The sequence below is a fragment of the Sciurus carolinensis genome, chromosome 11, assembly GCF_902686445.1.
Source record: "Sciurus carolinensis chromosome 11, mSciCar1.2, whole genome shotgun sequence".
Lineage (NCBI taxonomy): Eukaryota > Metazoa > Chordata > Mammalia > Rodentia > Sciuridae > Sciurus > Sciurus carolinensis.
Genome location: NC_062223.1, coordinates 80,250,016 through 80,269,376, shown reverse-complemented (window position 1 = coordinate 80,269,376; position 19,361 = coordinate 80,250,016). Strand labels below are relative to the sequence as shown.

The 19,361-nt window shown below is 45.6% G+C and overlaps 2 protein-coding genes across 5 annotated transcripts in view; one reads left to right on the top strand and one right to left on the bottom strand.

Annotated features, from left to right (window-relative positions):
• Usp35 (ubiquitin specific peptidase 35) overlaps positions 1-1,044 on the bottom strand; it is a 23,747-nt gene extending 22,703 nt beyond the window's left edge. For 2 of the 4 annotated variants that reach the window (XM_047518840.1, XM_047518843.1), the window contains exon 1: positions 320-603. The gene's annotated coding sequence lies outside the window, so the exon portion shown is untranslated. Of the gene's footprint in view, positions 1-295; positions 604-961 lie in introns of those variants that run through there. The other 2 variants (XM_047518842.1, XM_047518841.1) reach the window with 2 other exon arrangements.
• Kctd21 (potassium channel tetramerization domain containing 21) lies at positions 837-19,361 on the top strand. Its single transcript, XM_047518844.1, has 2 exons — positions 837-884; positions 18,018-19,361. Exon 2 carries the CDS (start codon positions 18,048-18,050, stop codon positions 18,828-18,830), a length of 783 nt encoding a protein of 260 aa, XP_047374800.1. The 5' UTR covers positions 837-884; positions 18,018-18,047; the 3' UTR covers positions 18,831-19,361.

Genomic DNA, 19,361 nt, shown 5'->3' with positions numbered 1-19,361 from the left:
CTGTCTAGTCCAGGCTGGGGACCCCATGAAAGGCTGGAGAGCTTATGGTACTGTGCGAGGCTACTCTCAGCCCCGAAGAGCTAGACCACCTCGATATACAACTGATGGAAGAGGAGGCTGAGGCCCAGAGAGGGGTAGCTACTGGCCCAAGGTCACACAGCGAGGCCCAGGATGCACTCAGACCTCCCGCCTCCCAACCCCAGGCTCGCAGAGCCCTACAGGCAAGTCCGGGGCTTTTGAAACGTCAGGGTACAGGCGCCCTCCCATCCTCCCCACACACATTCAGCCCCCTTACCTCCCGGACCTCAGCGGGCCCTACCTCAGAACCGGCTCCTGGGCGGGGTGCTCAGGCCGGGCAGGACTAGGCTGGGCCAAGCTAGGTCAGGGCGGGTCCTCTACTCCCCCCAGGGTGGGGTCGCCCTCCGCCAGGTCCCAGACTGCAAGGATGCTGCTGCCACTGCAAAGTCCAATCTTCCCACCCAGCTTTGCACAACCCTGTATGGACCCCGGCAGCCCGACTCTGCGGCGCGGCCCCGGGGCTGCGGGACGAAGCGGGGGGAGGGGCGAGGTGCGGGAAACAGGGCGGAGCCGAGCGGGGGCCACTCCGCGAGCCGCCACTCGGACCGCGTCCCCTTTAAGACCAGCTGGCCTGTGCGCCGGCAGGGGCGGGGCGGGAAGCTGGGCGGACCTCCGCAGGGCCTCCTGGGAGATGGAGTCCGCGGCCAGCAGGCTGGGCCCTGGGAAGCGCAGAGAGAACTACAAGTCCCGAGCGCGGCGCGCAGACCCGGGGACGCCACGCCCCTGGGCTGGGCCCCGGCCCTCCGCCCCCTCGCAAAGCTGCGCTGGCCGCCCGCGGAGGGGAGGTTGCAGAGCGAGGGCAGGAGGTGGGTGCGGTGCGGGCCAGGGCGGGGGGCTCGAGACCCACAGTGAGGGACGCGGGTCCCTTGGGGCACCGTCTTACCATGGAAGGTCACCTACTCCAGCCTCGCCGTTCGCATCTGTGAAATGGGATGGCTACGCCTGTGGCTGCGGGGGAGGGGCGCGTCTCGGGTTGAGGGGAGCGGGGGGGCGGGGATGTCGAACTATGAAGAGGGGCGTGGCTGGTGGGAGGAGCTAGGTGGAAGGTGATGGTGGGAAAACCCCGGATCTTGAGGGTCGGGACTGTGGGAGGAGTCTTTGGGCAAGGAGAGGCGAAGTCTCTAGGTGAGAGGGGGTCTCAGGTCAGAGCGGAGGGAGTCACAGGTTGAGGAGTGTGAGTTGAGAAAGCCATCGAGGCAATCCTGGTGTTCGGACTGGGTGGAGGGGCATGGCGAAACGCGCAGAGACACGAAGATAAAAGGGACCCCTCCCAGCTCTGGAGAGCCCAGGGTGCGCAGCGCTGTTGATGTGAGCGAGGGCCTGAGGCTGCACAGCACCTTCCTTTCCTTGTGACTAGAAATAAAGAGCCCATCCCTTAAGCTCAGTGCGTCACACACATGATCTCATTAAGCTCTCACACCCTGTAAAGACAAGACGTCATCATATCTGTTTACAAGCGAGGAACACAGACCAGAGGGGAAGCGACTTGCCCCACACTCAGGAATCCTTGCTTCAGAGACTCTGCTTTTTTCCTGTGCTCCAGAGAGGCAGAGGTTTAGCCTGGGGTGGGTGGTAAAGTTCTGATGCCCTGCCTTTCACAGGTTCTTCAGCAGTACCAGTTCTCTCAACTCTTCAGAATGCCAGGTCATGGCATTGTGAGGATAGAATGAGGAGACTGATTTGAAAGCTCTTTATAAAATTATCTTTGTTAGGAGAAGCAGGAAAGCCACAGGGAAAGAATGGTTCCTATGGGGTGCTTATGCCAGAAGAAAATCACGAGATGAAGCCGAGAATGAGCTAAGAATGCAAAGGAAAATTCTAGAAGAGGATGGGGGATGGTGGTTGTTGGGACCGTGCACCAGGTGAAAGAATGCTTTGCTGTGCAAGTACAGCAGTCTTGCCAGGGCAGGTGTCTTCCTACCTCTACCCCAGCTTCCCCTTCTCCTGCCCTAATGGGCTGCTCACTCCAAGGTGCCTGTGTCAGCTGAGTATAGGAAGCACCTTTTCTGCTTTGTGCAGCAGCCTGTGGGCTTAAAGATACAGCCTGGAGTTGAGCATGGTGACACATACCTGTAATCCAAGCTGAGGCAGGAGTTTCTCCAGTTTTGAGGCCAGCCTGAGCAACATAGGCAACCTAGTGAAACCCTGTCTTAGAAAAAAAAATGTGGGGCCAGACGCAGTGGTGCTCACCTGTAATCCCAGCAGCTTGGGAGGCTGAGGCAGAAGGATTGCAAGTTTAAAGTCAGCAAAAGTGAGGCACCAGGCAACTCAGACCCTGTCTCAAAATAAGATGCAAAATAGGGTTGCAGATGTGGCTCAGTGGTCGAATGCTTCTGACATCAATAACCAGTACCCCCACCCCAAATAAAAAAGTGGCTGGCAGGAAAGGGCAGTGTCTCTACATAGGCCCAAGGGCTGTAAGCCAGAGTTTATCCTAGGGCTAACTAAATAAGGTGGAGAAATCTCTGGTTTATTGGAAGACACATTACTCATTCTAAGCAGTGACATCCTTGAAATTTACTTGACCATGTTCTATCCATTCTCCTACACAGTGGAAACTGTCCTTGCATTTACTTCCAGATGGTCAACTGGTCCTTGCCCCATACCCTAGATTCCAAATTGAAAATTCAAGAGTGTATTTTTAAAAAGTGTGTGTGTGTGAGAGAGACTATGGGTTGAACTCAGGTCCTCATGCATGCTAGGCAAGTTCTTTACCACTGAGTTGCATCCCTATCCCCTTTTTCATTTTGAGGCAGGATCTCACTGAGTTGCCCAGGCCAGCCTCAAACTTGTGAACCTCCTGCCTTAGCCTCCTGAACAGCTGGGATTACACGTGTGTGTCACCACACCTAGCCAAAATAAGTTTTAAGAACCCAAGAGAGAATAGATCTTCCTATTGGAAGGTGACAGTCTGAGGTGGGTGAAAATGGATCTAACTAAACAGAGGGAGAAATTTTCCCTCTCTCCTAACCTGTTTTTGGGGATAGAGGTAACATTCTTAACCTCAATAAGGCTGCCAGGCAACCATCTACTTAAATTGACTGTGGTAAGGAGTGAGAATAAAATGCTCTGAAGATAAAGAGGAGGAAGAGTTCCAGTTTGGCAAATGCAGATTCTCCCCAGTCCCTGCAGAGGGGATGGTAGATGCCAAATTGCAGAGGCAAGACAGGGCCTGGCATTGTCGATCTATGGAGCAGGGATATAATCGTGTCTACTTCACCTATAAGACAACATGACTAAACTACATAGCACGCAGTTACTGCTCAGTTAACGTTAGCCCTCATTATTACTATTATGTAGTGATTATGATCATTATCTGCCCAGGAAGTGGCCTGGGGCCACACAGCTAGTAAGCCAAGCAGCAGAGCCTGATACACATAAAGGCTCAGGCCAAAGAGCTTGTACTGTCCTCTATCCTGCAAAGCCCCTCTGGTCCTTTCTGCCGATCCTCAACATTTCTGAGGCCCCAAAATGACCCTCTTTGTGAACATCCTGTGTGAACCATGGCGGGAGTTTTCTGCGTCTGCAGTAGCAGACTCTGGATTCAGGAGGAGGCAAGAACAAGGCCTATGCAGCCCTCTTTCCCCAACCTGAGTCTGGTATGGAAGACAGGCAGTCAGGTAGCATGATCTCTGTGATGGTGGGTTCATCTAGAGAGATCACTCAACTTTAAATTCTAAAACTCTTCCAGTTCTGGACCATTTTAGCTTATCCCTGGTCGAATTCTTCACCCTCCAAAATGCATCAACATTTAGGGACGAAAATTATGAACTTCTAATGCTTTTTTGTAGCAATAACAAATCTGTAGTTTATTGATTCTGGCTATGCATTGGGGTCTGACACTCTGGCTGGAACTTCATGTCTATGGTTTTATGAGGGAGATATTTCTTTCTTCCTCTGTCCTCAAAATATAAATATTTTCTTAAATTTCCAAGCCTACAGAAAAGATTCTAGCCCTTCACCTAAGTGCACCAATTCACACCTGACCACTTCTTTTACTACATACACACTTTTTTTCCCCTCAACTATTCAAAAGTAAGTTACAAGCCAGGCGTGGTGAATGTCCCTGTTGTCCTAGGTCCTTGGGAGGCTAAAGTGGGAAAATCACTTGAAGCCGGGATTTGGAGACCAGTTTGGCAACACAGTGAGAACCCATCACAAAAACAAGTTATGGACATTCTGACACCTGGCCCCTAAATTCTTCAGCAGACATCCATCTCCTTATGACATTCTCCAGTATAGCCACAATACTGGTATCCTACTTGAGAAAAGAGCAAGTCAGTATTACTAATAAGCAGTTAATACTAAAATGTTTCCAATTGTCAAAAATATCTTTTGTAAGTCTTTGGTTTTTAAAATGAGATCCAGTCAAGATTCACATATTGCATCTGATTATAGATCTTTAAGTATGTTTGATTAGTTCTTTGATGATTAGATTCAGATTATTTTGCTGTTCTATTGATTAAGGTCATGACAACCTCCTGATATCTCCATTGCAAGGGTAAAATTTTTCTTTTTCCTTTTCTTTTCTTTTTTTTCTTTTTTTTTACTATGCGTGGTACTGGGGATTGAACCCAGGGTGGCAAGTACTCTACCACTGAGCTGCATCCCCAGCCCTTGTTTGGTTTGTTTGTTTGTTTGTTTGTTTTTGGAGTCTAAGTTGCCCAGACTGGCCTCACTTGGAATCCTCCTACCTTAGCCTCCCCAGTATCTGGGATTATAGGTGTTCATCGCTGCAGTATCCAAATTTTACTCTCTTGTAATTAATAAGTAAATCTGTGTGGTGGTTCTTAGAGACTGTAAAATTTGGTGTTCCTGATAACCTTCCACACCACATCCACTGATGATTTTTGCCTAAATTGCAGCATTGAGGGTTGCAAACCAGTAATTTTCTAATTCTACCATTCCTTTTATATTTACTTTTTATATTTATTACTTGGTATTCTTTTTTGTAGAATGACTTTTTCCTTTCTCCCCTATCTTCTTTTTGTAGTAAGATGGATCCATGATTTTTTTTTTTTTTTTTTTTTTTTTTTTTTTGCGGTACTGGGGATCGAACTCAGGGCCTTGCACTTGCGAGGCAAGCACTTTACCAGCTGAGCTATCTCCCCAGCCCTCTGGACCCATGATTTTTAAAAATTTAATGTGCTATATAATCCATTGTCATTCTTTCTGATACTCAGCTTATCCTTAATTTGACCTTCAGGCCTGCTCTTTTTTTTTTTTTTTTTTTTTTTTTTCAGTTTTTTTTAGTTGTAGGTGAACACCTTTATTTTATTTATTTATTTTTATGTGGTGCTGAGGATCGAACCCAGTGCCTCATGCGCGCTAGTCAAGCGCTCTATGAACCCAGGGCCTGTGCTTGCAAGGCAAGCACTCTACCGACTGAGCTATCTCCCCAGCCCTCTGGTTTTTTAATTGTCGTTTTGTTTTGTTTTGTTTTTGTGTATGCATGTATTTTCCTGTCTTGGGGCTTTTTGTTTTGGTTTGGTTTTGGTACTAAGGATTGAACCAGAGGTGCTGTACCACTGAACCTACATACCAACCCTTTTTATTTTTTATTGTGAGACAGGGTCTCACTAAGTTGCCCAGACTGACCTTGAACTTGCCTCAGCTCCTGTATAGCTGGGGTTACAAGTGTGCACCACTGCACCTGACAACTATATATGTATTTTTTTACCCCACTTCATTAGTCTTGATTACTTCTTTTCTATCTGGCAGGAGGTGTTCCAAACTGACATGGAACTTTTTTCTATCAAAGTTTTGAAATTTTCTCGAAATCATCAGTTTCTCCAGGAAGCTCTAATTTTTGTTTGTTTGTTTATTTGTTTGTTGGTAGGAGATGATATCTAGAAAGGAAAATTCAGGGCCTGGTGTGCTTATGACTCCTGAGTATCATTTATAGGCTCTTTAAGTGAGAAGAGCCAGGAAATGGGAGAGAAAATTGTCATTACTTAGTAGTTTTGTCATTTACAACAGCTGATCGACACTGATAGTGTGAAAGGGGTAGACTGTATTCAAAGTAGCTTCATTCTGGAAGTAGTGTAGTTCATTATGGAAGTGGGCAGTAGTGGAGGGAAAGAGGAAGTTGCACCAAAGGAGCCCGTGAGTGTTCAGCGAGGCCCTCTGTGACTGAGTTTAGCTGCCTGCCGAAGACCGAGGTTGGTGAAGACGCCAGGTTGCCTCCAGAGGACTTGTTCTCTGAAGGATCTCCAAACCTGGAACCTTCCACAGTTGTGACTCTGAGGTCAAGAATGCGCATGAAGGGACTGGGAATGCAGCCTTGGTGGTAGAGCACCCAGGACCTAGCATGTGCAAGGCCCCAGATTTGATCCCCAGCACCTCAAAAACCAAGAAGAATGCACACGAAGCCCTGGGCAAGTGATTCATTCACCCTCTGAGTCTGATTCAGGTTGTCCATGAAATAAAGATAATGTGGCCCGTCCTGCCTGGCTCCCAGAGTTATTGATGATCAAAATATAATTTTTTTATTTTTAAGAATTGTCACCAGTCTCTTCATATTTATTATAAAATTCCTTCTTGTTTTCATTGTCTTAATACCACAGTTTGAATGTCATTGTTTTATAATCTAATGTATTACACTAAGATATTGCCTCTTTTTTAGCTATTCTTGGGATTATCACTCATTCTTCCAGATTCGTGTTTTAATATTTTAAGTCTTTGATAAAAAAATACTCTTGGGATTTGGGTTAGAACAGCATAACAACCACATATATATGTATATATAGTGTGTTTGTGTAATACTTGAGATTAAACCCAGGATTTTATAAAAGAGAGGCAAACACTACCACTAAGCTACATCCCCAGTCTCTATAATTAATTTTAGAAGTATAACTTTAATATTTTTTGTGTTCCTCTCAGAAACATCATAGGTCTCTATTCAAGTTGTTTATGCTTCTGAAAAATATAGTGTGTTACTGGTCAGGATACAGACTTTAGACAGACCTCATTTTATAATTTCTTTTTTTTTTTTTTTTGAAACCGAGTCTTACTAAGTTGCCCCAGGCTGGCTTTAAACTTGTTGCAATCCTCCTGCTTCATTCTACCAAATTGCTGAGATTACAGGCATACACCACCATGCCTGGGTCTCACTCTGGATTCTAAATCTGTCACCTCTAGTTTTGTGATCTTAAGTAGCTGCCTTCATTATTCTGGGCTTCAGTTTTATAATCCTAAAACACTGAGATGATAATCATACCTACTTCACAGCATCAGTGTGACTTTTTAATGAAATAATCTACAGGAAAATGCCTCACCTGGCTCAGGCCATGTCCGAAGTACTCAGGAAATGTTGGTTTTTTGCCCCTGGCCATTGTTTGGGTCAGAATCAAGTGTTTGAGATGACAGGTATGAGAGCACCTGGCAAGAGGTAGGAGGGGTACAAGTGATGGACCTTCTGGGTCTCGTGCTATGAATGAGCAAAGAGGAGTGGCATTGTTCAGATCAAAGACTTTGCAGTCACACAAGCCTTAAGCTGACATCCTGACTCTGTGGCTGCTTTGGGCAGGTTACCTAACCTCTCTGAGCCTCAGTTTCTCCTTTGTAAAGTGAAGGCAGTACTTTCCTTGAAGTAGTGTTACGGAGCTGTTGGGAGCTAACAGATAAGGCACCCAATGCCAGCTTTGCTACTCAGTAGGCGCTCAGCATTAGCTACTTCCCTCATGAGGCCCACAGGGACTGAGGGAGCCAGGACATAGTAGTAATCTCTAGAACAATATCTTGGACACCCTTCCCTATAGGACAACACTTCTCAAAGATTTCTGTTTTCTGTGACACAATTAGAGGTTTCAAATGGCAATTTTCAGGCCCTAGATGTAATTGCCCCTGCCCAGTGTGCCAGGCTGGGCACCTTCCCATCGCAGCTGCAACCCTAGATCCAGGCACCCTGGCCTCCCCCTTCCATGCCAGGTGCACAGTAATCTGATTTGACACTGATGGTTTTCTCAGGGAGGCAGATGGGGCTGATTTTCCAGTCCAGAAGCAGACCAGAACTTTAGAGTTACCTCTTGGAATGTCGACTTAAGAAAAATTACTCATTCACACACAATGGTGGGGTTTAACCTCTACTTCTTGGTTGGTTTACATTCTCATTCATCTTTTCAAATCTGACTTTTACAAACCTGGCTTCTTGTGTTTTGCTGCTTTATCATTAGATGTCATGGGTTGCTGTTGAAGTAGAAATGTTTTAGACCACTTGGTAGACCTGTCCTATGTCAGCTATGGAGGAGCTCTGGGCCATCCTGGAATCTTGTCCCCCTGTCCTCTAATGCAAGTGGACAGAGTCCTAGACCAGCAGTGGACGACTCCAGTCTAGTCTAGTTAGATGATAAGGGGATATGTGAATCTCTTGCTCACATTTCACACTGGGGTCCTATGGAGGAAAGGGAAATAAGAAGTTGAACTCAGACCTGGATTCAGATAACAACTCCACCTCTAACTAGGTATGCAATCTCCTTTCTTTTCTGAGCCTCAGTTTCCTCATCTACAAGATGGAGATGATAATAGGAGGGCAGATGGCTTCCTTGTACTTGGTTATTGGCTGAACTATAAATTAAACCGATGTAAAACGGATCAACAGGCAAACACCCATTTTAATCGTGTACACACCTCAGATATAACTAAAAGAAGCACCAGGTCATTGATGTTTATACAGCATCCTGAGCAACAGAAAGGAAGAATCACTTGGGACTTCTGAGAGTGATTGAGGTAAAATTATGGGATGGTGAGGAGAAGAAATGGGTGCTGAATAAACACTGGTGTTGGGACTTCTGAGGGTGGTTGAGATAAAATTGTGGGAAGGCGAGGAGAAGAAATGGGTGCTCAATAAACACTGGTGTTATGCAGAGAAGTCTCTCAGGTGATAAAAGTTGTCTCAGAGGAGTTCTCTTCTTGGTACACTTCAGTTTGCTAATGAAAGTTTCTTGTATAGATGTGAATTTCCTTAACAAAGGGAAGCTTGTCAGAGCTACTCCTGTGTCTGCAGTTTCTCAAAATAACCAGCTTGAAATAATCAATGTGCCATAGAGGAGGTGGCATATTTTAGTCTCTTGCAGCCATTTTGGGGGGTGATTTGTCCTGGACCCTGACAGTACCCGTCTCAAAGTGTGGCTATGAAACATCAAGGTAATGCATGGAAAGCATCTAGCACAAAAGAATCATTCTCTGTGTGTTTCTATATTTTTTATTAAAAGCAGGTATGGGACTATAGCTCAGTGGTGGAGTACAAGCCTCGCATGCACAAAGGTCCTAGGTTGGATCCCCATCACCAAAAATTTTTTAAGTAAATGGTACCAAGTGTTAGGTGGCACTCAACAGATGGTAACCACTGTCCTGCCAAGCAAGCTGCAGAGTAGTGAAAAGCCTGCTTTGAGAGGTCCAGAACTTTTTGAGTCATTACAGTCACCAGTCTTTCTGAGTCTATTTCCTCATCTGCCCCACAAGGGAGACTGAAACCTACCCACATTTCAAGTTTAAAGAGTTGATGAGTGCAAAGGCCTTGGATTATAGTAAAAGGCTTCCATAGATATTCGATTTCTCCCTCTTAGCTTAAGACAAACAAAAAAGGAGGGCTGGTTCATGGTGCAGGGAATGGATACCAGGGCCTCATGCATGCCAGGTAAGCAGTCCACCACTGAGCTACACCCCAACTCCCCAAAACTCCTTCCTTTACTCTCACACCAACACCAAATGTGTAGGGCTTTTCCCCACACCTACTAATTCTGTGACACTGTCCACCTGTGCATAGACACCACAGGTTAAGAGCTCAGTCCAACAGGACAGTCCCCCTTCAGAGGCCAATTCCAAATCTAGGTTGTCACCTCTGATTCACACCAGCTGGCTATAATCCAAGGTTCCTACAACCCCCTCTCAGATTTGATGGTTTATAAGAACAGTTCACAGCACTCAGGAAAGCAGCTTGCTTACTGGACTCCTGGTTTTCTATGGAAGGATACAACTCAGGAACAGCCAGATGGAAGAACTGCACAGGAAGGGCATAGTATGGGCAAAGGGCACACAGCTGCCATGCCCCGTGCTCTGCCCTGTCAGCACCTCCAGGTGTTCACCAGCTTAGAACCCTGTTTTCAGTTTTTATGGAGGTAAGCCGGGCATGGTGGAACCTGCCTGTAATCCCAGAGAAGGCTGAGACAGGAGGATCACCAAGTTTGAGATCAGCCTTAGCAAGACTGTCTCAAAATTTTAGAAAGGGTTGGGGATGTAACTCAGAATGCTCCTAGGGCAATCCCCAGTAGCCCCCACACACACCAAAAAAAAAAAGAAACTGTTTGTGGAGGCTTCATCATGATACACATGGTTGATCAAATCATTTGGTCATTTGTGATTAAGTCACTTTCCAGTCACTCTCCCCTGGAGATGGGGACTGAAAATACCAACCCCATAATGGCTGGTTGTTCCTGGGCAACCAGCCCCTAATCCTTTAACAAACTGGTGTGATTGATTGGTTGGCAGGGACTTGTTATGAATAACAAAATATGCTCCTTTCATTGGTCACAGTGACCCAGGCCTGTAATCACAGCAGTTGGGGAGACTGAGGTAGGAGGATTGTAAATTTGAGGCTAGCCTCAGCAACTTATTGAGATCCTGTCTCAAAAATTAAAAGGGCTGGGTTTATAATTCAGTGGTAGAGCGCCCTGGGTTCATTACCTAGTACTGCAGTGGGGGAAAGAATTTAAAAATTCTCCTTTTACCTTTATTTCAGAAACTGGGGATAAAACCAGTTATTATAGTTATTATAGTTATTGAAGCTCCAATAGCTTTTATTATTTAGGACATTACAAGAGTTTAGGAACCCTAACTGAGAGCTGGAGACTAAAACCAGCTCTCCATTTCTTCTTGTGTCACAGTTTCACACAGCCCCTGCCTGCAGTGCCACCAGCCTTCCTGTGTGCTAAGCAATGAGACATGTCGCCACTCTCAGATCACAAACTAAGCATTGGTTTTCCATTTTTGTTTTTGTGTTTTTCTCTTATCATTTTGGGGTTCAGAAAACAATACCCACAAAGTATGGCACTTCGGCCTGCTGACTGCTTGGAATCAGGGAGTTCTCTGACCTCCTGCGCCTCTCTCTCAACACTCTCTTCCCCAGATGCAGGGAGGGGCTTTCTCTGAAGATCCCTTATCTGACTAAAGACAAGGAATTGTCATAAGTCCCTTTCCCAGGAATCTCATCAACCAGGGAAGATTAATTGAATCACAGAAGAAATTGAAGGACACCCAAACTGTCACAGACTGTCATCCATTCTTCAAGGGCTGTTCCTAGACAACTTCCATTACCTGAGAGACCCAGTCTGCATAGCAGTACCACCTGTATGTTCCGCGCCGTTGTCTTCTTTCCCACAGCCCTCGTGGCCACCCTCCCAGAAGCCCCGAGCCGCTTTTCTTTCCTGTTGCTCAGGGCACTGTAGAGACCTCAGTCATCCAAACTTCTGGTCTCCCACACATATACACTTAATTAAAATGTTTTTTTCTCAGGTTAATCTGTGACTATCGGTTTATTTCATAGAGTCAATAATCTCACCTTCAGAGAGTGTTTTTTTTCTGTCCCCTATAATCACAACCCATGATGTATAAATATATTTTTATGTCATGATCCAGTTCACAAATGCCCACACTCAAAAGTTCCAAGCAGTATTTGTGATATATATGACTGGTAACAATACATTCACTGTACTGATTTCATGATTCATTAATAGGTCACTACCTTCCTTTTTCCCCAGTTTTTTTTTTTTTTTTTTTTTTTTTGGAGACAAAATTTACATACAGTAAAATTTTTCCTTCTCAGTTGTATATTTATATGAATTTTGATAATATACAGTCATTTGACCACCATGACATCAAGATACCAATATCTTTTCCCCAAACCAACCTCTTGCTGTGTTCTGTCTCTATACTTCTGCTTTTTCCAGAAGGTTCTGTTGTTTCATTTTTGTTTGGTGGGAGAGTACTGGGGATTGAACCTAGGGGTGCTTTACCATTGAGCTGTATCTGCAGTCCTGTTTATTTAAGAAAGACAGGATCTTGCTAAGTTACTTAGGGCCTCACTAAATTGCTAAGGCTAGACTTGAATTTATAATCCTCCTGCCTCATCCTGAGTCACTGAGATTACAGGTGTATGCCACCGCTTCCAGAAGGTTATATAGATAGAATCATGCAACATGTAAATTTCTGAGACTGGCTTCTTTCACTTAAGGTAATACTTTTGGAATTCATCCACATGGATGAGAGGGGATGTATGTGTGTGGATAATATACATTGCTGAGTCATATTCCATTGAATGCATATACCGCAGTTTATCTATTTACATTTTGATTTGAGCAATTATGAATAAAGCTGCATTCACATACTTTATTTTAGTTCTGGGGATTGAACTCAGAGGTGCTTTACCAATGAGCTGCATCCTCAGCTCTTTTTATTTTTTATTTTGAGCCAGGGTCTTGCAAAATTGCCCTGGAACTGGCTTCAACCTTGCAACCATCCTGCCTCGGCCTCCAGAATAGCAGGGATTAAGGTGTGTGTCCCCACATACAGCTTACATACAGGCTTCTGCATGGACATAGATCTTCGTATCTCTGGGATAGATAGATATCCAGGAGTGAGATCACTTAGTTGTATGGCAGTTGTTTCCACGTGGTAGAACCGATTTGCGTTCTCAGCAGCATATCAGAGTTTCCCTTGCTCTATACTCATTAGCATTTGATATTGTCAGATTTTTTTAGATAAACCATATCATAGGTACATAGTTGTCACTATAAGGGGGTCCAAGATCTCTCCAGAGGCAGAGGAGACCTGTACTCAGAACTTCCATGCTCTTGACACGTCGTAGAAAAAGATTTAAGGATGCATCAGGTATGAGTAGCAAAGCAAGAGGCTTCTTACAAAGGGACAGTACACACTAGCGAAGGAGCGTGCAGGGGAGGAGCCAGAGTGAGTCACATTGCCTTGTCTGGGTTCTAACATTAATAGAGTGGCTAGGGGCCTGCACTAGAGGGAGAGCCAGGGTGGGGTTACATAATTTTGCACCAGTTTCTCTTGGGCTTGCCCTTCCATGATTTAATCCAGCTGCTTAGTTCCTCCAGATGCCTTGTGGTTATCTTGTGGTTTTTGTCGCTTTCATCAGCCAGTCGGCCAGCTGCTGGGAAGGATGCAGGCTGGGTTGCTTGGGAGTTGTTTTATATTCCAATAGTTCATAGGCATTTTTCTTTGGAGACTCTGCTGTCTTTGTATCCCTGAATTCCTCTCTCCTGGTGTCTAGTCGTGGTTTTAATTTTCATGTCCCTAATGAGTAATCATGTTGAACATCTTTTCATATTGTAACTGTTTCAAGATTCCGTCTGCTTGCTACTCAAAAGCTAATACTCAGATACAAGTGTTGGTGGGAAGGAAAACAGGTTTACATTCAAGGGCCAGCACGCCGAGAAGATGGAGGAGGTTATTGTCCCCCAAAAGAGACCGTCTTGGGGAACTCAGGTACATCTGAGGGCTTTTATAGAGAGGGACAGTGGGCAGGAAGGCTAGGCACTGAACCAGGTCATTTACATCCAGGGTGTGGCCTTTTTTTCTTTGGCTAGAACATTGCAATCATCCTGGGCCTCCTGGGACTAGTTCCTGTAATTCTTTAAACAAACACATTACTTTTCTGCAAGTTAAGCATTGTCTTGCACTTTCTGATAAAAACTGAAGGTTACCAGATGTTCTGGGTTCTATAAAGCTAAAGAAAGATTATTTAGCAGTTAACATCTTAATTATTTAGATAATGCAGCTTTTATTTAGAATTTAGAATGCTGAGCAAATGTAGGGAAAGTAACTCTACAAGGACAATTTGCAAAGGAGCGGTCACTGTTACAATGTCATAATTTGTCATATACACACACTTTTATGAAGCATTTGTTCAGATCTTTTAGACATTTTTAAATTGTTGTTTTGTCTTACAGGGCTGGGAGTTGAACCAGGGCCTGTGTATGCTTATGCAGCTGCTCTGCCATTGACTTATATCCCCAGCCCTTGCCCATTGTTTAATTGGTTGTTTGTTTTCACACTGTCATTTATATTTATCTGACTAATTCTTTATAAGATAGATATTTTGCAAATATTTTCTCCCAGTTTATGTCTTATTCTTTCGTTTTCCCTTTTTTTTTTTTTTTTTTTTTTTTTTTGGTACCAGGGATTGAACTCAGGGGCACTCAACCACTAAGCCACATCCCCAGCCCTATTTTGTATTTTAGTATTTTATTTAGAGACAGGGTCTCACTGAGTTGCTTAGGGCCTCGCTTTTGCTGAGGCTGGCTTTGAATTCTCAATCCTCTTGCCTCAGCCTCCCAAACCCCTGGGATTACAGGTGTGCACCACTGGCCCAATTCATTTTCTTTTTTCTTTCTTTTTTTTTTTTTCTTTTTTTTTCTTTTTTTTTTTTTTTTTGTGGTGCTGGGGATCGAAACCAGGGCCTTGTACATGCGAGGCAAGCATTCTACCAACTGAGCTACATCCCCAGTCCTCATTTTCTCAGTGGTATCTTTTGAAGAGCATTAATTTTTCTTTTGGATGAATCTAGTTTATTAGCTTTTTTTTTAAATCATTTATCCCTTTTGGGTCCTATTCAAGTAATCTTTGCCTAACCAACCCAAAAATCACAAAGATTTTCTATTTTTATAGTTCTGTTTACATTTAGCTCTATGATCCATTTTGAGCTAATTTTTTATATATGGTGCCAGAGTTGGACCGAGCTTCTTTTTCTTCTCCCCATATGAATGTCCAGTGACCTGCATTTTGCTAAAGTAGGCAGGAAAACCATATGCAAAGCAAATCAGTAATGATAGAGTGGTGGGTGCTGCCCGGAAGATTTGCACAAGGTCCCAGGAATCTGAGAACCCTTAACTTTGGGGAGATATGGGGACAGCCTTCTAGAGACTGTGCCTCGTAGGTTAGGCCTTAAAAGTTAACAGTAGAGGAGGTGGAAAAGGTAGGAAAGGGTGATATAAGGAGAGCAAAAGCAGGACAGGTGACAATGTAAGGGTGACCCAGGGGTGTCTTCAGAGCAGTCTGGAGTGTATGGAGGGGCAGGGTTGGAAGTGAGTGGAAGTGCAAGGTGGCTTGGGTGAGCAGTGGTGTTTCATGATGGTCAGTCTGCAGACCAGAATGGAGGGTGGACAGAAGGTAGGGAGCCCACTGAGATTGTAGGCTGCAAAGGGAGCAGAAATGAGGCCTGAGCTCCTAGTAGAGGGGCTCCTACTACAGCAGGAGCTCTAGGGATAAAGACAGCGTCAACATATCTTGGGCTGCAGAGGCCAATCTGCCTCCTGGCTCTTGGGCTCATGTAGTTACATGACTGAGAAGAGCTCACAACAGGGCTGGGGGCAGAGAAATTTTATTAGGCTGTGGTACCCATGGGATACCCAGGTGGAGATGGCCGGGCATTGATGAGGGCTGCAGCTCAGCAGTGTTGGCTCATTACTACCTCTGCCTTCTCAGGAAGCTCCTCAGACCGCCCCCAAGGTGCCAGTTCCTGCCTCCTCATGCCCTGTCATTATGTCTTCTGTAACAGGGCCTATGGGTTTGTGCTGGTGGATGCTATAGCTCTGTGACAAGAACACAGAGCCTTGGGGACTGAACTGTGTGACTCAGTAGGTATGGGATGAGCACAGAGAGCACACTAAACTGGAAAGAGGAGACCTGACTTCTAGCCGATCTCTTCCCCTTCTGACAATGACTCTCTGCTGGCCTGTCCAGACAAATGACTGGAGCAATCATGTCATGGTAGAGGCAGAAAAGCTGGTGCTCCGCTGCTTTTGCAGGCAGAGAAATGGGAGGTTGGGCACCTACACAAGGATCCTAGGAATGTCCTATGGCTGTTGACCCCCTCCCCCACCCACAATGTTCTGAGCACTTCAACACTCAGGCCTGGAGATGTGGGGTCTGCAGCCTACAGAACTGTGAGGAAAGGCAGCCCAGCCTCTGATTCAGGAGCCTGCTTCTTCTTTGGAACTGAGCTACTTCAGAGCCTGGGCCTGAAATCCATTGTTTTGGAGAGGGAAGAGTTTATTTGGCTTTTTTTTACCCCAAGGAGAGAGAGACTAAAAACTAGAATATGCAAATTATTATCTAAACAGGAAAAGAGGTAGAGGAGACTAAATTCCCAGAAAAGAGGGAAATGGAGGAAAAAGAAGGTTCTGGAATCAGATTCCAGATTCTGCCTAACTAGGCCTGAGCCCCAACACCCTCCCCAGCTGCTGCATCTGAAAGCAAGCCTCCACCCCAGCAGCTGCCCCCTTCACCCTTGCCCACCCCTCGCTATTGGACCTCCCCACTGCCTCGCAGCCCATCTGCTCCAGGCCTCTGCTTACGATTTTGTAACTTGTCATGGACTTATTTCTCTTCAGACACTCCAGATGGTTGATTCCATTCTGCTATATCAAAGTACCCCATTAGACTGGGAAGGACTCATAAGGGGTTCCCTACCCCCACATTCAGGTGAGGCATCTGAGCATCTCCCATACCCAGCATAGCCCCCATTCTCTGGAGAAATGGTGTCTCAATGCAGTCATCTTCAGAAGGCTGACACACGGTGAGAAGAACGTGCCACCTCTGCTGGGTAACTCTGGGAAAGCCCCAACCACCACCGTGGACCCCTGGATAGTATATTAGGCAAAATGTTCTTTCCTAACTACTCCCCCAGCTCCTGGCTCATCTGCTTTGTCACTGTACCTTCACTGTCTCTTATCTCCCCGACCAGCCTGGGCTGCTTTGGAGTGCAGCACTGGGATTGATGCTTCTTGGTTCCCCTACCCCAGTATCAGATTGCTGAATATATTCCACAGGTTGGCTCTGGGGAAAGTAGTTGGAAACTGAGCGGGTATATTTCATGCTTTCTAGATCCTTAACGAGGTTGAAGAAGACTCACCAGCCCTAGACACAAGGCTCTTGAGGTCAGAGGGGGTTCTGTTAAAGAGTAGGTACAACACATTCAGGAAGGGGGTTCTGGACAGAGTCCTACATTTGTATTAATCCTGCAATCCGTTTCAGAGAAGTATGAGAAACTAGATCCATGACAGGAAAGGACGTGCCACCAGTAGCCAAGAGCATCTTCATGGCAAGGCAAGTTATCACAGGAGCAGGGAGAGTGGAAAAAGGATAGTCCTTTGGAAGTCAGAGGGCTAAGTGACCCATTGTGGGTCAGAGAAATAGAGGGAAGTGGCACTAGTCATAGTCATTCATTTTAAATTCTTAGAGAAAAAATAATTAAATTCAGAGACAGCATTGGTGCAAAGGAATACTAGGCCCAGAGTCATAAGTCTCAAAGTATTTGTTAAATACTAGAACATAGCAGTCTTTTGGCTGTAAGCATTTATACATTTTTCTTATAAAAAGGAACCTGGGTTTGAATCCTACCAAGGTACTGCCCTTCTCCAAGAGTGGGAATGAATCTTGGCAGTTTTCCTCATCTGCCCAACAGGGATGGATTGTGGTATTGTCTGTGTCAAGAGATGATATGACTGTCATGTAAGCAAATACATGCAAAAGCTGTAGTGTAGCTTTCAGTTCAGGCACTTTCCTTTCTTCCTTTAGGCCAGTAGAGGCTCTCTATTCTCACTGAACATTTGCAAATACCAGTGCTGGCGCCATGTTTCCATAGAATCTCTAGGGATTGGGAACAAAGCTTTGGGTTTCTTCTTCTTGTTTTCTTGTTTTTTTTCCTTTTTATTTTTTATTTTTTTTCTTAATTCCCAAGTGAATCTAATGTGCTTTATACAGTGTGACAATTGACAGTTATCAGCCATTATTCATCGAGTATTAATTCGTTAATTCAAGCTCAAGTCATATAAGTTCAATTTAGAATAAGGAGTTAAGTACTGTGTCTACCCAGGTCGGGTTGGGTAATAGTCATTTCTCATTTTCTCTCTCTCTAGGACTATTTCCTAGCACCCCAGCCTCCTGCCATGTCTGACCCCATTACACTGAATGTCGGGGGGAAGCTTTACACAACCTCACTGGCAACCCTGACCAGCTTCCCTGACTCCATGTTGGGTGCCATGTTCAGTGGGAAGATGCCCACCAAGAGGGACAGCCAAGGCAACTGCTTCATTGATCGTGATGGCAAAGTGTTCCGCTACATCCTCAACTTCCTGCGTACTTCCCACCTGGACCTGCCCGAAGACTTCCAGGAGATGGGCCTGCTCCGCAGAGAGGCTGACTTCTACCAGGTACAGCCCCTAATTGAGGCACTGCAGGAGAAGGAGGTGGAGCTGTCCAAGGCAGAGAAGAATGCCATGCTCAACATCACACTGAAGCAGCGCGTGCAGACCGTCCACTTCACTGTGCGCGAGGCGCCCCAGATCTACAGCCTCTCGTCCTCCAGCATGGAGGTCTTCAATGCCAACATCTTCAGCACATCTTGCCTCTTCCTCAAACTCCTCGGCTCCAAGCTCTTCTACTGCTCCAATGGCAATCTCTCCTCCATCACCAGCCATTTACAGGACCCCAACCATCTGACTCTGGACTGGGTGGCCAATGTGGAAGGCCTGCCTGAGGAGGAGTACACCAAACAGAACCTCAAGAGGCTCTGGGTGGTGCCTGCCAACAAGCAGATCAACAGCTTCCAGGTCTTCGTGGAGGAGGTGCTGAAAATCGCTCTGAGTGATGGCTTCTGCATCGATTCTTCTCACCCACATGCTCTGGACTTTATGAACAATAAGATAATTCGATTAATACGGTACAGGTAAAAAGATCCCAGCAACGTTGGAGAGGGGGTTCCCAAGAAACTCCATATCAGCCAAGGCTTTGGAGAGTGTCTCATCAGTAATGTGAGGCAGGGTACTAGACTAATCTATATTAATTGCATAGCAGGACTTGATTCCCCCGTAATAAAGTCCACCTTTTGGAATCCACATGTCCTCTGAACAAAACCACCTTTTTCTTGCTATTTTGAGCTGAAGATGGGCAGTTTATTATGACAAGGGAAGAGTTGGTCGATGTGTGCAAAAGGAGTCCACAGGAGGACCTTCTGGTCAGGACAGAGGAGCAGAAGTTTTCTCATGGACTCCATCTCTGTACACTAGCCAGTGCCTCAAGTACCCACATGAAAGAAAAAAGTCCCTGGCAGCAGAAGAGGTGGAGTGAGAAACAAAGGTCCCTTCAGTTTCCCATGACACAAAGTGCCCAGGAGATCCCACCGCACCTGCTCTTCCTTCTCTAGGATGTGTCCAGAGGCTTGGACTTGTTTGCCCAGGGGCAGCCATATTCAGCTGACTAGG